This window comes from Clarias gariepinus, chromosome 17 (genome assembly GCF_024256425.1).
Source record: "Clarias gariepinus isolate MV-2021 ecotype Netherlands chromosome 17, CGAR_prim_01v2, whole genome shotgun sequence".
In the NCBI taxonomy this organism is placed as follows: Eukaryota; Metazoa; Chordata; class Actinopteri; order Siluriformes; family Clariidae; genus Clarias; species Clarias gariepinus.
The window spans coordinates 1,958,281-1,976,145 of record NC_071116.1 but is presented as its reverse complement, the minus strand read 5'-3'; the positions used below and the strand labels follow the sequence as shown (position 1 = coordinate 1,976,145).

Sequence of the window (17,865 nt, the reverse complement as noted above, 5' to 3'; positions counted from 1 at the left end):
TGCAATACTGATGGCTTTTATGGGTTGTTGTACAAGGTGACGATAGTGAGTAGGGAAACCCTGATGATCTTTTCAGCCATTCTTACAATTAATTTTTATGGTCAGAAACTGCAATTTCTAGACAAAAAGGTAAAACAGCTGGTCGGGACACTTTTTTTCCTTCTTTATAAGGATTGGATAGCGGCACTGCTGGAAAGGATTTACAGTAGATTTTGGAGTGTGTGGAGATTTGTGTTTATTTACTCATTCATAATTGTAGGCAATGATGTTGAGGAGGCTCTAATTCTAGTTTATCCCAGTGATGTTTAATACAGTTGATGTCAGGTTTAGCCATGGCAGCAGATTGAAACCTGCAGAGATAAACGTGGACACTGTGAGAAATATTTTATTCCTGTCTCTCTGAACAACAGAGACATAACTGACCATAAACTAGCTTTGAAAATAAAAAATGAGACATAAAAGAAAATGGTCAAATGTAAGTCAAAATGTTTATATTTTACACATTCGTGCCATCACTGGAGTCATAAAATGTAAAATAAGTGGTAACGACTGTTCAGTTCAATTCAACTACATTTTATGTGGATAGCACTTTTAACACTGTAATTGTCACAAAGCAGGTTTACAAATAAATTATATTAAGAACATAGACAGAAAAAAAATAGACTATAACTATCAAGTTGTCATCAATGATTAAGCTGAGGATGTATATAAAACCAAAAGGTGCTTCAACAAAGCATTAGTTTAAGGGTGTTCACACTTATGCAACCACATAATAATAATAATAATAATAATAATAATAATAATAATTTTTATTATTGTTATTATTATTATTATTATTATTATTATTATTATTATTATTTAATCCCCCTTTTAAGATTTCAGTTTGATTTTCAGTTGGGTTGTACAGGTTATAGGTCACATTAAAGTTCTGAAAAACGTTCTCTGCGTTTTGAGTTTTAATAATTGGAAGGAAAAGCCAGATGTAGGCCTATTTGCGAATCTTAGCGCGCTGCAGCACTGGATAGCGCGTTTTTAGAAAAAAAAAAAAACATAAACGAGGTGAAATCATAAGTAGGAGGAGAAAGGGGAGGGGTGGTGTGTGTGCATGTGTGTGTGTGTAAGAGAGAGAGAGAGAGGGAGAGAGAGGAAACACACCCGTTAATAGCGCGCGAAGGCAAAGAGAGAAAAAAAAGGAAAGGAATAAAGCATCAAAAAAAAAAAAAAGAGCGAGACAGAAGCTCGGACAAAGAAAACATGGACGCAGACAAGGAGTGTATTCGTGCACGTTTACAAGGGAATTTGTTACCAACACGTCGTGTGCGCGAAACGGAGAACAATTAGGCCAGATTAATGCCGTGCTGGGAAGCGAGGCTCTGCTGCAGAGAGACAGTTGTTGTTTTTTTTTATCCGCCTGCGGATTCCGGGAGCTTGCGATGGCTGTTGCGGGGAAATGTTACAGATATGGGGAAAACGTGTCTTTTCTGTCGTTCCTGATAGTTTTGCTCTGTTGTGGCCTTGCGCTTGGACAAATCCGCTATTCGATTCCAGAGGAATCTGACAAAGGAACGGTTGTGGGTGACATTGCGCAAGATCTGGGGCTCGACGTTGCCAAGCTCTCTAGTCGAAGCATCAAGGTAACGGCGGACGGAGGAACACGGTACGTAGATGTGAATCAGAAGAACGGAAAGCTCTTGGTGAACGAGCGAATCGACCGCGAGACGTTGTGTGAGCGGACCGGCGGCGGCTGCGTTTTGAATTTCGATCTGCTGCTCGAAAACCCATCCGAGGTGCACAGCATCGAGGTGGAGGTGATCGACGCGAACGACAACGCGCCGCAATTCCCGAGGGACGAGTACCAGCTGGAAATAACGGAGTCGGCGTCGCCAACGTCTCGCTTCCCTGTCGAGCACGCGCTCGATCCGGATGTCGGAACGAACTCGGTTCGGTTCTACCGGCTCGGGCCGAACGAGCATTTCGCGCTCGATTCCAGCAAGCCGTCGCCCAACAGCAAGCACGTCGAGCTGGTGCTGAAGAAACCTCTCGACCGCGAGCAGACGCCGTACCATCAGTTGGTCCTGACGGCGTCTGACGGCGGCACACCAGCTCTGACGGGTACGGCGAAAATTAACGTGCGCGTCTTAGATTCGAACGACAACAATCCCGTATTCGACAACTCCGTCTACAAGGTGAAACTGCTGGAAAATTCACCGAAAGACACACTCGTTATTAAATTAAACGCCACGGACCAGGATGAGGGCACCAATGCTGAGGTCTTCTACTCCTTCAGCAGTTACACTCCGGAAAGGGTCAGACAGGTGTTCAGCATGGACACCAACACTGGAGAAATCCGAGTTCGGAGCAACGTCGACTACGAGGACACCAACTCGTATGAGATGTACATCCAAGCCATGGACAAAGGACCGGCTGCCGTTGCAGCCCACTGCAAAGTGGTGGTGGAGGTGGTCGATGTGAACGATAATGTTCCGGAGATTGTGCTTTCATCCCTGTCCAGTCCTGTACGTGAGGATGCCCGTGCTGACACCGTCGTCGCTCTGATAAGTGTGACCGACCGGGACTCTGGCCCAAATAAGCAAGTGACCCTAGAGATCCCACCTGGCCTTCCATTCAAAATCAAATCCTTCAGGAACTACTACACTTTAGTTACCTCTGCCTTTTTGGACCGCGAAACCACAGCAGCCTATAACGTAACGCTCAGTGCCATGGATGGTGGCACTCCTCCACTCTCCTCCCGGAAGACCATTCAGGTAGACGTGGCGGATGTTAACGACAATCCACCACGGTTTGAGCAGACCTCATACACTGTTTATGTTATGGAGAACAATGCACCTGGAGCCTCTCTTTGCACTGTCAAAGCTCTTGACTCAGATGTGAATGAGAATGCTCGTATCACTTACACCGTTCTGACTGACAACAACCATGGCATTCCTGTCACTTCGTATGTTTCAATCAAGCCGGACACAGGTGTAGCTTATGCACTCCGCTCCTTTGATTATGAATCACTAAGGGAGTTTCACTTCCAGGTAAAAGCTCAAGATGGGGGTATTCCTCCCCTAAGCCGTGTTGCCACTGTCTATATCTATGTCATGGACCAAAATGACCATCCACCAGACATTGTGAATCCTCCAGCCAATGGGACACGCTCAACTGAAACAGTGCTAAAAAACGTTGAAGCAGGTGCTTTGGTCACAAAGGTGGTAGCATATGATGCAGATGCTGGACAGAATGCCTGGCTCATTTATGTTTTGGATCAGTCTTCTGATCTGGACTTGTTCAAAGTGCATGAGCACACTGGGGAGATCCGAACCACACGTCGAGTCCTGGAAGACAACTCGACCTCATTCAGTCTCATTGTGCTGGTGAAAGACCACGGAGATCCCCCACTCTCTTCTACTGCCACCATTAACATAGCTGTCATGGAGGTGCCACCCAAAGTCATCCCTGACCCCAAGAAGATAATTCGCCCTTACAACACACCTCTCTTTTCTAATGTGACACTCTACCTTATTGTAGCACTTAGTGCCACAACTTTTGTTTTTCTAGTCACTGTGGTGGTGTTAGCCATTGTGCGATGCCATGCCTATTGTACACAACCTGGCTCATGTTCACCCTGCTGTGTTTCTCAAAAGAACACACAAGATGGTGGGTCTGGAGGAGGTGGAGTGTCTCAAGCCAACAACAATGTGGTCCTCCGCCGAGACCTTAAAGTTGAACCTCACTATATTGAGGTCCGTGGAAATGGCTCTCTGACCAAAACCTACTGTTATAAAACCTGCCTGACTGCCACATCAGGCAGTGACACGTTCATGTTCTACAACACGGGCCGGCCCATCAGTGGGACCTGGGGTTCGGAGCGCTTCTTCACAAGTGGCAGTGGGTTTGTGCGCAGACTCAGCATGCCAGATGCAGCAATGCAGGTGTGTTTTTAGATCACTGCATACATACATATATAAATATGCACTCTATCTAGATAGGTGTTATTCATTTTTGTATAGGAGTCATTCAGCTTTGAACTCTTAGCTTTGATTATAGAAGATGGTGTGTTATAATCAGTACATTTGCTATAGATCCAGGTATATGTGCACATTGTTTTGACTTTGGTCTTGCTTGTTGTTTGGGAATAAGAGATTTGCTTTTGTAATCTTTAGGTATATAATAATAATAATATATGCTAAACTTACTTTTTCTTTACATATTACTTTTTAGTCCTTCCACTGTCTAATGTTTTTGGTGGCATAAAATTGAGTACCGCTGAAAATCAGGATATATCTACAAGTAGATAGAAAATTTAAATGAAGGCTTTAAAATAAACAAACAAACAAGCAAAAAGATTTCCACCATAGTTGCAGGTTCAAAAAGTAGTCCCTCATATAGAAGTGAAAACATCTTTAAAAATCTGTGGATTCTAATATAATGCTCAAAAAAATAAAGGCAAAAGTTTAGCTAGTAGGATTTTTCCTAATCTTCCATTATGCAACTCTTTGTTGTCGTATTTTGCGATTTATATGTTGCTCCAAAATTGAAACATATTTTTCTGCATTACTGGTGCCCTCAAAGATATGCAAAAAAAAAAAATACTGGAAAAGTGATGTCTAAGGGATCAGAGATCATGTGCATTTTCAGTCCTGTTCTTTACACATTAAGATCTTAAATTTCTTGATGATTTTATGTACTAATGAGTGTGCAGTGGCCAAAACCCTTCCAATTTTTCTTTGTGGAATGTTATTCTGAAAGCACTGGATAATTCGTAGGCATATCTTGAACACTCCTTTTATGCTACAATATAATCAGTTTATTTGATTAACAGCACATCTTTCTCATCACCATGTAATTTTCCCATCGCTAACATTGTTATTAATCCTAAATTGTCCCCGTCACAACTTATTGGAAGATGGTACAGCTAACAGATTTAATATATTAAATATATTGTTAACAAACAATTTATTTCACTTAGTTAATCATCAAAGAATGTGCTGTTGTAATGTTTTCAATAGTTAGTACAAGATGAAGAGATTTTATAGATGAATCCTCTTTTGTTTTTATGGACAATTTCCACACTATCCCAACTTTTTTGTAATCGGAGTTGTGTATTTTGTAAAAATCCTGACAGTGATTAGGAATAGATAGTTAGGGACTACTTAGGGCTCCTCAGTAAGAATTGTGTGTGTGTGAAACACTTTTAGTGCATTAGAAGCTTTAGGATACATGTATGCCTGTTATCTGCCATATTGGAGAAATTAACCTCTCGTCTTTGATTCTCTGTCTGGCAAATTAGCTTGTGTGGTTAGTGCACATGCTCCCTCCCCTCTGACTGCACCTGATTAAAGATTATTATTTATCCAATTTATCTGGGTCATGCAGTACCGCCTTAGCATAGCATGACCCAGTTTTATACTGGGACAAATATAAAAAGACCGACTGATGATCTCCTTTGTTAAGATTTCTCAGTGTATCAGTAATTTGATGTACATATTTTGGCAGAATTATGAAGTGCTCTTGTAGGACCTTTGGCTGTACAGAACATTCAGGATCTGTAGATAATATCTATTTTATTGCATCATTTTGATCTGTAGAAGCAGCACATATGTTTTCTTAAATGCTCAGGGCTTTATAACGGGGATATTGTCTGGGTTCGCAGGACGAAACATTCGACTCCTTTGCTGATGGTGGCTTTGTGGCTGATGCTCTTGGGTCGAAGGATGCTTATGTTATCACATTACAGGGGATCAGCTGGTTACTTAAGATGATGTCATTTTATTAAGTAAATTGGATGAGCATAAGGGGGCTTGTAGCAGGAGTATAATGGTGGTTAGATGAAAAAGAAGGAATATGTAAATGAAATGGATTTTGAGAGAACATGGTGCACATGTGAAATACTTGAGGGTCTAAGAACAAGGGTAAAGGATGGGCTCTATTAAAGATACTGCGGTAAATGTACATAGAAGGGATGGGTGATGGAGTACTGGAGGTTTCAATCACAGGAAGCACATCTGCTGGATAACTGATGTGGCAGTAGTTCACCAGAATGGCCTCTGGCTCCTTCCAGAGCTTATTAGGTTTTCAACCAACATACATACAGAGAAATACATACTGACACATGCACACATGTACAGTACTCACACTCACACACACACACACACACACACACTAATACATACTGATAGAGTATATAAACTGCCACTCTATAAATCATAGGTCAGAGCTTATGAGAGACTGTAAGATTCAGCTCATATCAGAATGCAGAGTGCAGACTTGTACTGAACTCCATGATTTATTGATGAAGGCCCATCTAACCCTGTTCTCTCTCTCTCTCTCTCTCTCTTTCTCTCTTTCTCTCTCTCTCTGTCTCGCTCTCCTTCTCTTGTCTCTCTTTCAGCCCAAGGGACCGAATGCTGACTGGCGATATTCTGCTTCACTGAGGGCAGGCGTGCAGAGGTAAGCACTTTTTTTTCGTAATCTCTCCGAATAGTTTCCATCTCTGCCTCCTTAAAGCAATCCATTCATTGGTCTATTGTGTTATTATTTTGTTATTTATTGTTTATTAGCTTTGGCACATATTCTGCATATTCTTTTCATTTCCAAGTATCTTGGGTATGATTCAGTACGTTTTCTGAATAGAGAATGCTAAATTTTTACTACAGCGTTTTATGCTCGTTTGGACTAAAAAAAAAAGAGCTATACTAAGAATACCATACAGTTGGAGAGAGATTTTTAGGAGGGAAGAATCAGGCATGATGACCTCCAGAAGCTGTCTCAAATCTGAATGACCACTAGTATTATAATAGCCAGCAGCTCTGTCTGCTTTCATCACACACACACACACACACACTTGCAGAAATGGTAGCTAAGGGCCTCTTGTCGAGAGCGCAGATATCTACAGTGATGGAGGATACGGGTCATAAGCATTCTCTGTCATACTCAGTCCTTCAATGCTGAGTATGAAGGACAAATTCTCTCTCTCTCTGTCTGTCTCGCTCTCTCTGTATACACATGCACACATGCAAACACACACCCACGAAAATGCTGCCTCTTTGCATAATCACTTCCACACACACTTCCTTCTCACTTACAATGTGCAGTTTTATGCATGAATTCTGCTCACAGGCTTTTAAAATAGACATTCTCCTATTTCACCTCACACTCTTGCGTTACACCCACACATGTACAGTGCTACATACAGACCCCACACACATTCTTAAAGGGCAAGCTGTTTCCTGCTTTAGTGTTGTGAGCATGGTAACACACATAGCCATCCCTGAGATGAGATGATATATACTGTATATGTGGGGTTTTTTTTACACTTAATTTTAAAAGCTTTGTTTCTTTCACTTGATCATTTTATCACAGCGTAATCAGTGTTAGATTTAGTTTGGACAGTGACACTATTTGCACAATGGGAATTGAACAAGGAGGAAATGTTCCACCAAACAGCATTGTAGTTAAGTGCGTATTAACTGGCTGCTCTCAGATCCTAATGGACCTTTAAATTAGTGCTTTATTAAATGCAGGTGCACTCGCTGTGTACCCCTAATAAGAGATAAAGACTGGGAGCCTTAGTAACATTAGTAGGGCAAATTACAGTTACATGAAGACAAGGACTTAATTTATACGTCCTTAATCGAAGTGACCAAGATTAGACAAATTCTGATTAGATCTGAATTACAACAGATATATTTTCTAATGCTGGGAATCAATTAACATAAAACATCTAGTTTATCAAAGTCATATTCTGTGATTAATCATGATTAATTAATTTAAAAATACTTAGATATAATACTTGTATTATAACTGTGCAATGCTGGAATAAAAAAATGCATGAAGAACTGGTTAGAGGAAACACCTTAAACAGTTTTATAATATGTCAAACATTTACCAGGCATTTAACCGGTGGCTTGGTGGTTATCACTGTTGCCTCGCATCTCCAGGCTCAGGGTTTGATTCCCTCCTTATGGAGCTTGCATGTTTTCCCAGTGCTTAGTGGGTTTCCTCCGGGTACTCCAATTTCCTCGTGCAGATTAAGCTAATTGTTGTTCCCAAATTGCCCATAATGTGTGTTCATGTGTGTGTGTGCCTTGTAAGGGATTGTCATCACATTCATGATGTACCTCGTCTCATGCCCTAAGTCTCCTGGGATAGGCTCCAGGCCCCCTTGTGACCCTGTATACAGGTAAAAGCAGTACAGAAGATGAGTGATTAACATTTCACAAATGTTAATTTAAATTTTCTTCAATAGTGGACTCCTCGCAAGGGCATTCATATTGTGAGACCTGTCTGTTACAACAGTGCTGACCTTGTCTGTTATCTCCTTGAGATAGACTTGGAGTCTATTCCAGGAGGCTTAGGGCACGAGGCAGGGTACACCCTGGACAGGGTGCTAATCCATCGCAGAGCACACACACATACACACACACTATGGGCAATTTGGAAACGCCAATTAGCCTAACCTATATATCTTTGGACTGTGGGAGGAAACCGAAGTACACAGAGCAAACCCACCAAGCATAGAGAAAACATGCAAACTCCATGCACACAAAGACGGGAATCGGACTCGGACCCTGGAGGTGCAAGGCGACAGTCCACCGTGCGCTATGGCTAGGGCATACTTTGGCAAAATGTTGCTCTTCTGTTCTTAACAGACCTTGAGTGAATGAGTGGAGTGTCCGATTGCCATTAATTCGATGTGCTGTTACACTGGGGTAGTTATGGTTACTCACTCATGTCCAGTGGTCTCCAGTTAGTGCCAAAAAAGTAGCTTTACAGCCTTTTCAGTTTCAAACAGTAGTGTGGTAAAAACTAGTTTCCCTCAAAGGTAGCCCAGCACACAACTTTGATTTATCGCTTTTTTAAGCGAGACTCGCCGTTTAGCAGTGATGTTTCCTCTGTCATTTCATAATCTGCGTTAAATCTGCCATTATCACACACAGACTGATAACCTCGCTGAAATTATGGGGAAGCCATTAGGATCAAACTTGGTTGTATAATTAATTGAGTAATTCAATTTGTAGATTAATTAAATACATTAACACATTATTATTGACCGCCCTAATATTTTTCTTACCAAGAATTTCTAACTCCTACATTTTGAAAAAGTTCCAAGTTATTTAAAGCTTAGTTAAATAATAGCTTTAGTTATTATTTGAAGTTATTTAAAGCTAAGGTATGTGGCAATATCATGCAAAATATGATGGTACATCCAGGAGTCAAGGGAGAAAAATTATTTATGCTCTCTGGGTGGGAGGATGATACTCTGTTACGCCGCTGAATCCAAAAGTGACCATTTATTGGGCACCTGGGAGATGGTGTATGGAGAAAAAAAAGCTAACAGAGCATTTTCCGAAGTGCTACCCTTTGATGCAGCCTGAGAGCAGTTTAAAAATATGCAGATGTTTGGCTTTATGTGTCTCAAAGGAAGGATGTTTTCACTTTCACCCTGATGGGTGTATCTTTATAATGATTGGATGGTTGGGAGCAATTAGCATGGGTTCCAATTGAGAATAAGATGCTATTGAATTAAGGGGGTTTTGTGTCAGTCCATACTGAGCATACCTGATATAGGGGGGCAGAAAATTACAGCATTCTCATTCCAGGTTCTTTATCCAAGCCCCAACCTGGACTTAGTTTAAGATGGCAGCTCAGTCCATACTAAATCACCTTTATCTTTCATTTGACCTATTCTATTGTCACCATTATTCAGTAGAGTTTTCTCACTTTGATTTGTTGTTGATAATTGAGTTTGATGCTTTCTGACATTATATATTTAACGTGAACGTAAAACCACATGCTAATTGACCTCAGTGATAGTATTATAAAATCCATCCCAAGCCTCTTATCTAATCTCATCTGTCTCTTTTACACTCAGAGAGCATATAGGAAGAAAAGGGTCCAAAGTTATTTTAGCAAAGCAAGACACACCCTGTGCTGCATTGCAGATGCATTGCTATATGAGCTGCTTCTGTGCATCTCATGCTTCATTTATTCATTATGAATGTGTGGATTCTTGGTGCTGAACTCTAATTGCTGAACTCTAAGAGTCATCGCTGAGGCTGTTGGGGGATTTTCATCAGTGATAGGGTGTATTTTAGAGCACATAAACAGCTTTGTAGTGACATCGTATTAATTGTATCTACATTTACAGTTTTTAATAGTATAATAGTAGAAAAGAGTTTTTAAAAAATTTCTGTCAGGAAATTAAGGAAAATTGGGTATCGGAATGATTTCTAGCAGTGATAGTGGCCTTAAAACTAAAATATATGACAAAATAGTTAGTACATCTTCTTCTTTTTTCTTCTTTTTTATTTTTATTTTCTTCTCATTGTATCCCATCACTCTTTACCTTCCCATTACACCTTTTCTGCCTGTCACTTCCTATTTGGGCGTCTCTCCGTGTTTGTCACTAGGCTTTCCCATCAGCTTGTCTCTCAGGATTTAAAGTGCAACAAAAATGGTACCATGGTTCACGGTGACTCTGCGTGTCATCTCACACACACACACACACACACACACACACACCCACACACACGCACACACACACACACACATATAAATACAGTAAAACCTCGGATTGTGAGTAACGCGCTTTGAGAATGTTCCGCAAGACAAGCAAAGATGTGTTTGTGAACCGGCACAGTGTCAAATTACGCGCGCACACACACATAACGACAGACCCAAACTCACACACAGTGCCTGTGCACATAAACGGAAACTGTCGGGATTTATTAAAAAAAAAAAATTTAAGAGGGGTGCAGGTTGATTTGTTTTATGTTTGCTTTATATTTTGTATTCATTATTTTTATGTATTTATTTTTTTGGGCTGCGGAATGAATAATTTGAGTTTTCATTATTTCTTATGGGAAAATTTAATATGGTTTACAAGTGTTTTGGAAGAGCCCGTTTCTGGAACAAGTTATGCTCGTAATCCAAGGTTACACTATATATACTGTATATATACAGTATATACTACACAGACACATCAGATCACATAAATGCTTGATAACATGCAACTGCAGAGTCTGTGCAAGCTACACACTGAGCAAATTCCACGCATACACACATATACACAGTGACCATTCATGTACAGTACGTGGGATGTGTGTGTGTGTGTTTGCATACACGAATATACGCATAATTGCAGGAGTCTGATATAACCTGATTTTTTTTTTAACAGGTAGTTATTTATACCAAATAACCATGATTTTTTTTATTCTGATTGCTCGTGTTAAAAAAAGTGTTAAATTATTTTCTTGAACTGTAGCTCCATCAATAGTGAAGCTACAAGTCACATTTTTTTGTTTTTGTTGCAGCTCTGTCCACATGGAGGAAGCCTCAGCTGTGATGCAGGGGGCACAAGGAATGCTGGTGCAGAACTGGCCAACAGTCTCCAGTGCTGCAGGTAAGACGTCACATTTTTTATCACTCTAACATTCTGCATAGGACAATTCTTCTGAAATAAAGTTAAAGAAGGGAAATATTTCTTCAAGTGCCTCAGAATTAACTCACAGGCACTCTAGTCATAAAGATTGTGTTACTGAGATGCAATTTCAGACCAAATGGCAGGTCACATGACATGCACATAAAAATGTATTCATAATTATGACAATAAATTGAGAAATCTGAATGATTTGCTTTAAAGATTTCTCATCTTATAGTTTGCAGATGGGCCAACCTTTTATGTGCCAACATCTTTACTCGCAGCTTAATTCATCTGCATCCAGTCATTTACTATTTTTTTCTATGAAAACCAAAAAATAATCTCATTCTGTCAATACAACAAAATAATGCTTGTAAGGAAGTATTAGAGATTGTTAGCGCATCCATACAGTGATTGTAGCTAGTAAACTGCTAATGAGGCTCATGAAAACTCTGGCACCAAGAAGGTTAATGAAACAATGAACAATTGTCACATGATTAATTAAGTATTTATTATATTATAGACGAGTTATCTTGCAATGCTAATGCAGTAACATATCAAATCGGACGCACTGCATGTAAAGTAAGTCTTTACGTACTTTTTACGCAATAGAATATCAGAATTCCTTCTAAATACATTTTTAACAAAATAAAATAATACACCATAGTAAATGTTGTGCTGTTTGCTATGGGTTTGGCTGCTATTCTTTAACTGGAACAGAAAACTCCCCAAGCGATACAAGTGACATGGGCAATGCATGCTTATATGAACTGAGAAGTGCAGTCTTATACACCATGTGTCTTTTTTTACCCAGCAGGGATAATGAGTGAAAGAAAGGCTAATTTTCTTTTCCTTTGCCGGCACAATTTGGTCTGTAATCTAGTGAAGTGATCCTTTTTAAGTGTCTACAGCTAAAGCTCGTAATTAGTCAGTATAAGTGCTCAATTATTAGCTGATGCTGTGCTTCAGGATGGTATGTTTGTTGATGGGGGGAAAAAGGAGCTTGGATTTTTTTTGTAAGACTTACTGAACTAAACTGAAATGGATGGTTTAGTTCATGATTTAGGTACATTCCTGCATCATTCACATTGATTATTGATGATATAGCAAACAGGAATTTATTCAGACTGTATAATTACTTGTACAACCAGCTACATCCAGAGGTTTATTATATTTGACCTTGAATTTGTACAGATCATCTGATTTGGCTATTTAAAGGACACAATGCAGGGCTGTGCTTCAGTCTGAGAGTTTGTTTCAGTTCATAGTTGGTATTCTTCACAGATACAGACAGACACAGGGGTATTGATCTGCTAGCTTATTAAGGAGATTAGACAGACGTGGGAGGGGCGATGACCGAAACATTGACACTGTGATTAAGTATACTGGACGTGACTTGTCGGAGTGCGTCCAGGGACAAACCGTGCATTTAAACACTGCTTTTAGATTTTTTTCAGGGCAGGTATTGACTCAGATGTACAAATGTGTTGTGTAAGCACTACTTTAGCACCCAACAGATGGTAATATATTCAGTTGTGCAGCAAAAATCCCTAAATAAAAAAAAACTAAGTCCGGAATGAGAGAAGCAAAACAGAGTGTCGAGAAAATACGATGGAACAAATGAAGAGTAAGCAAGAGTAAATGTTGGAGGATGCTTACTTTATTGAGAGGTATATAGAGGATAAAGAGTGGCTGATGAGGGAGCGCCTGGGTTAGAGAGAGGCCTGCTTGAGGAGTGGCGGGCCCCTGCGGTGGTCCTGTTGCCAGGAAACAGTGTGTGAGTTGTTGCCAGGCAACAGCACTGAACTGGGAGAGACTGCTGCAGTGGCAGGGAGTGGGCAAGGAGCAATGAGGGAGGCAGTTTCCATGACAATCATTCATACTCAAGGAGAAAGAGGAGAAGGCTGGATCAGAGATGAAAAGCCTGGTGTGGTGGATGAGTAAAACAGGCCAGTGGGCTAAACATATGCTTATTTAAATATAGGATTTGCTCAATGTAAATATTTTAATTATTAAACAGATCTTTGCATTGGCTAAATAAATAAATAAATAAATGAATAAATCTAAGATACTTGGGCACCAAAATAGGGCTATGGTTGATTTTAATCTAATAGATCTGTGTAGCATGTTAGCCCTCTTCTTGAGGTTTATGGGAAGCAACTAAATAGCACATATTTGCATGAAGAGATATGGAATCAAATGTGTAAGGATGAGTTATATTTGATTAAAAAAAGGCATCTCTTTAGCAGCTTAGATGCTGCTGGCACCGTCTCACACCTGGCGCACATTCACACTAAACTGCCAGAAATGCACTGAGCAGCCAGACAGTAACAGAACAAAGAGGTGGGTTGGCAAGGAGTTAGAAAGAACACACACACACACATACACACACACTGATATCAGGAAACTTATGTTAGAGGTCTGTTTCTTCTGAACAAGACAAGAGGACAAGAGGTTTCATGGAGTATTCCTCTCGAGGACATGCTAGCACTTTTTGTTCTGCCAAGAGCAAGCTTTTTCGGTAAATTAAATCCTCCAAGCACAAAGATATATGCAAAAACACGCATGTATATATGCGTGTGTGTGTGTTTAAGAAGAGAGAGAAAGAAAGAGAGACAACAAAAGTAGGTGGAAGCAATTCCTAAATCTAGAAAAAAGCTAAATTGAAGTGTTTAATCATATAATCCGAGTGAAGGACTTAACACAGACACAAATCATTGAGCCCAGTCATGCATAAAATAAAATGCAGGAAATATACATGAGTCAGTTAGTTATCCTAATAAATGCCATTCCAATATTTCATTGCATTAATAAGCTTGTAGAATAATTGATTTTTTAAAACATTTTTAGGGAAGGTGAAGTTGTAGTAAACAGAGAATATTTTAAACTGTGGTTAGAAACAGACAGTCTAATCCAGCAACCCTGATGTAGCCTAGGTCAATTCATGCCTGCTTTCATTGAATTAAGGAATGAATAAACATTCATGAAGCCTAAAGTAACAGACAAAAGCTGCACAGCCTTTGGAAAATGAGGGCAAGTGCTCTATTTGCACTTGCAGACAGTTATGTGCTATCATTCATCATAACATTCTGTGACATATTACTTTTCTCTGACAGCTCACCTACAGTAAATAACGTTCTATCTTTCTCTCACATACAGATGGAGAGGCTGAGGGACAGCTTTCTCCTCCTGTCGGAGCTGGAATCAACAGTAACAGCTGGAGCTTCCGTTATGGCGCTGGACCAGGTTACGGTCCACCACCTGCTCTGAAACCTGGCGAGATTCCTCCTGAAGCTTTCATTATTCCTGGCTCGCCTGCAATCATCTCCATCCGGCCAGACCCTGGGGCTATGGATGACAAGGGAGACTTTATTAGCTTTGGCAAGAAAGAGGATCCCAAGAAGAAGAAAAAGAAGAAGAAGGAGAAAAAGGACAAGAAGGATAAGGGCAAAGATGATGGCGAAGAGTAAAGGATTGATCAAATTTGGCTGTTTCATAAACAATCTTCCTAATGAACTCAAAGAAAGGAAAAAGCAAGAAAAATCTGTAAAGACATACAGCATAGATAAGAGAGTCCTTTAATTGAAGCTCTCAATATGGGGAGATTGTTTTTTTGCTAGCCCCGCCCAGTGCTGATCATTCTCTTTTCTCTTTGTACCCAACCTCAGATAGCCCGAATCCTCAAACCATGATGATGATGGCTCCTAGGAGGCAATAATTGGCTGTTTCTCTACTCAATGTATCCAAAGGGTTTACACTTTACAGGTTTCTAAGTGATAGTTATAAAAACAATACAGCATTTATTCTAAAATCGCATTATATCATTAGGTCTAATATCCTTATTCTGGACATCGTTTATGACTCCATTACTATGGCAGGAATTTGTACTGTAAACAACCAAAATGTCTTTTAAAGAAATATGATATTTTCAGCATTATGTGTGTGTGATGCAGAGGAGAACCACTTCAGGGGTAGTAAATTAGTCATGTTTAAAATCAATAATTTCAGGGTTTGAGCTCACAGAGCCCCCTGCTGCCTTTGAGTGGCACACTAATGCTGAAACCTCATGTGCTTAACTTGGTATTGCAAAAAAAGTACAACCTATTCAACTGCAATTACAGTTCTTCACTTGAATATATAGGTATACTCATATAAACTTCCATATGTTAAATTTATGGTCAGACCTGTAAAGTAGACTTCTCTGTCTGATATGTTAGATAATATCGGGCTGCATTGCTCTTATGTAATATAGGCAGGAATGTTGCTTGTTGCTTCATTTCAAACCAGGCCTGTCAACGTCTCACCCCGCAGTTTGCCAGCGCTTTGGCTTTTAATGCTTGTAAGTTTTGCTCAGACAGACATTCTATGTCTTTCTCTCTCTCAGTCCTCCTCCATGTTTACAGTCGTACACACCCAGAACTGCCCTCTAGTGGCTGTGGTGTTGGACTAAGTAAAGAAAATCAGACACTATCTCTGACTTAGAACAGCTACACTCAGATTAAGCCTTAGCACTGTTACTACAACTTTCAATCTTTCCCCACGGAGCAATGCACATGAGCCAACTTCCATCCAACTAAAGCTTAAGCTGCAGCAAAAGAAAAAGCCTCTTGTCTTGTTTGAGTGATTGATGAGGGAGGGTGTGTAGACAATTCTGAGAAGTATGATTTGGCAAAAAGAAATGTACAGACTGCTGAATATGGTAATACATCAAGCTGGGCTGCAAAATCGCACCGGAGTATTCAAGAAGGTTTCATGTTTGCGATTTTGTTTAGTTTTTTCTTGAGGGATTTATGGTCCCTTTATTTTTTTCTTTGTCTTTGCAGTAGGGCTATTGATCAAGGTATAGAATGGATGTTAGTGCTGCTATAATCGATACCACACACACACACACACACACACACACACACACACACACACACACACACAGAGTACAGCCTTCAGGTGTGGTTTAGTGCTCTCAGATCACTAAGTGACTGCTTGCATGTGATACACAGATAAAACAAACTATATATAGATATATAGATAGATATGCTTTCCAGATTTATTTTTACCCATGCCTCTTGTAATTAAAGACGTGCATCGTCTCTAAGGAAACACATAGACTTATATCTAATTGCTCATTCGGATTCAATTATACGCAAAACCACCAGGGGAACAATGCTATCCCTGTGACATCAACGTTATCCTTACTATTCTAGGTAAATGTATATTGCTGTAGTGTTATGCTATGAATCTGTTTTTATAATCATAAATATATTTGAAATCATGAAGAAACAACTTAATGTGGAACTGCTTCATATATCCCCTTCTATGCTATTGACCTTGTTTTCCAAAAAAAACTTTAAAAAATTCACAACAAAAATATCAAAACGATAAATCGCAACAAAAACCCCTGTCTATGTGCTCTGCCTGTGTGTAGTGAATGTTTATTAAGTCAGTCAGTGCCAAAGTGGCACTTTGCTCTTGACTTTGAAGGTGCAAGTCTATCAAACAACCTTTTTTGTACACCTGCTCATTAGTGTAGTGGTGATTTAGTGTATTTTTTTCCTTTCTTTTCTTTTTATATCACTTTATGAAATCTGTTAATGTGTTTTGTTTATAAACAATAAATAAATCTTTTTCATAAGTACCAACAATTGTATGTGTTATTTTTTTATGTGTAATATGCAAATAATATTTCCATATCAGATCAGAAGTCAGATCAATCTCTAGGTTAAAATCAAGGATTAATAAAACAAACAAAAATAAAAATTTTTTTAAATATAATTTTATATAAAAAAAATTATAATAATGGATATTCAAAATATCCATTTGTGGATAATGATAAAACACTTTATAACCAGCAGATGGTAAAACAGATTTTTTTTCATGTCCTTTGCACTGAAGTCATAAACAAACTATACTATGACATCTTCACTCAACGAGCTGAATGTCTATAGTGGGGACATGAAATCTTATAAATATCTGAAATCGTTTCATCTCATTATTATATGACTGCTTTTAAAGGTTAAAGCAAGAGCATGCAGAACTTTATATAAAATACTACTTTATTTTTATATTTCACATACAGGAAGTTTTTCATTGTTGAGCATTATATTTTATTAAGTCTGTGACCTTAGACAACTCACAGTAATAAAGTTTAATACATAAATATATAATTGTTGCAAACTTTACTATGAATTTCAGTCATTATTACACTTACCATCATTGTAAGCATCACTTGCAATCATTTTCACAATAAAGAAAAAAGTCAAACATTGGTTTTGCTTTATTTCATTTTATTTTATTATAATTTTTATTTGTTATGACATATTTTGGTCTAATATAAATTTAATTGACTATGAATTTTATTATATACTGCAACTATTACATGCAATATACTATTTACCAGTTCGGAATATGGTGTAAAGCATAATCACACCAATGATCAACATTAATAA

At 39.1% G+C, this 17,865-nt stretch overlaps 1 protein-coding gene across 10 annotated transcripts in view; it reads left to right on the top strand.

Moving 5' to 3' along the window:
- The window catches only part of LOC128545488 (protocadherin alpha-C2-like), a 95,994-nt gene extending 78,933 nt beyond the window's left edge, over nt 1–17,061 (top strand). For 9 of the 10 annotated variants that reach the window (XM_053515794.1, XM_053515795.1, XM_053515798.1 and 6 more), the window contains exons 2-4: nt 6,395–6,453; nt 11,319–11,407; nt 14,585–17,061. In XM_053515794.1, the coding sequence (XP_053371769.1) occupies nt 6,395–6,453; nt 11,319–11,407; nt 14,585–14,895 (459 nt within the window). In that variant the 3' untranslated portion in view covers nt 14,896–17,061. Of the gene's footprint in view, nt 1–1,039; nt 3,936–6,394; nt 6,454–11,318; nt 11,408–14,584 lie in introns of those variants that run through there. The other variant, XM_053515791.1, reaches the window with a different exon arrangement.
- The last annotated feature ends 804 nt before the right edge of the window (nt 17,062–17,865 follow it).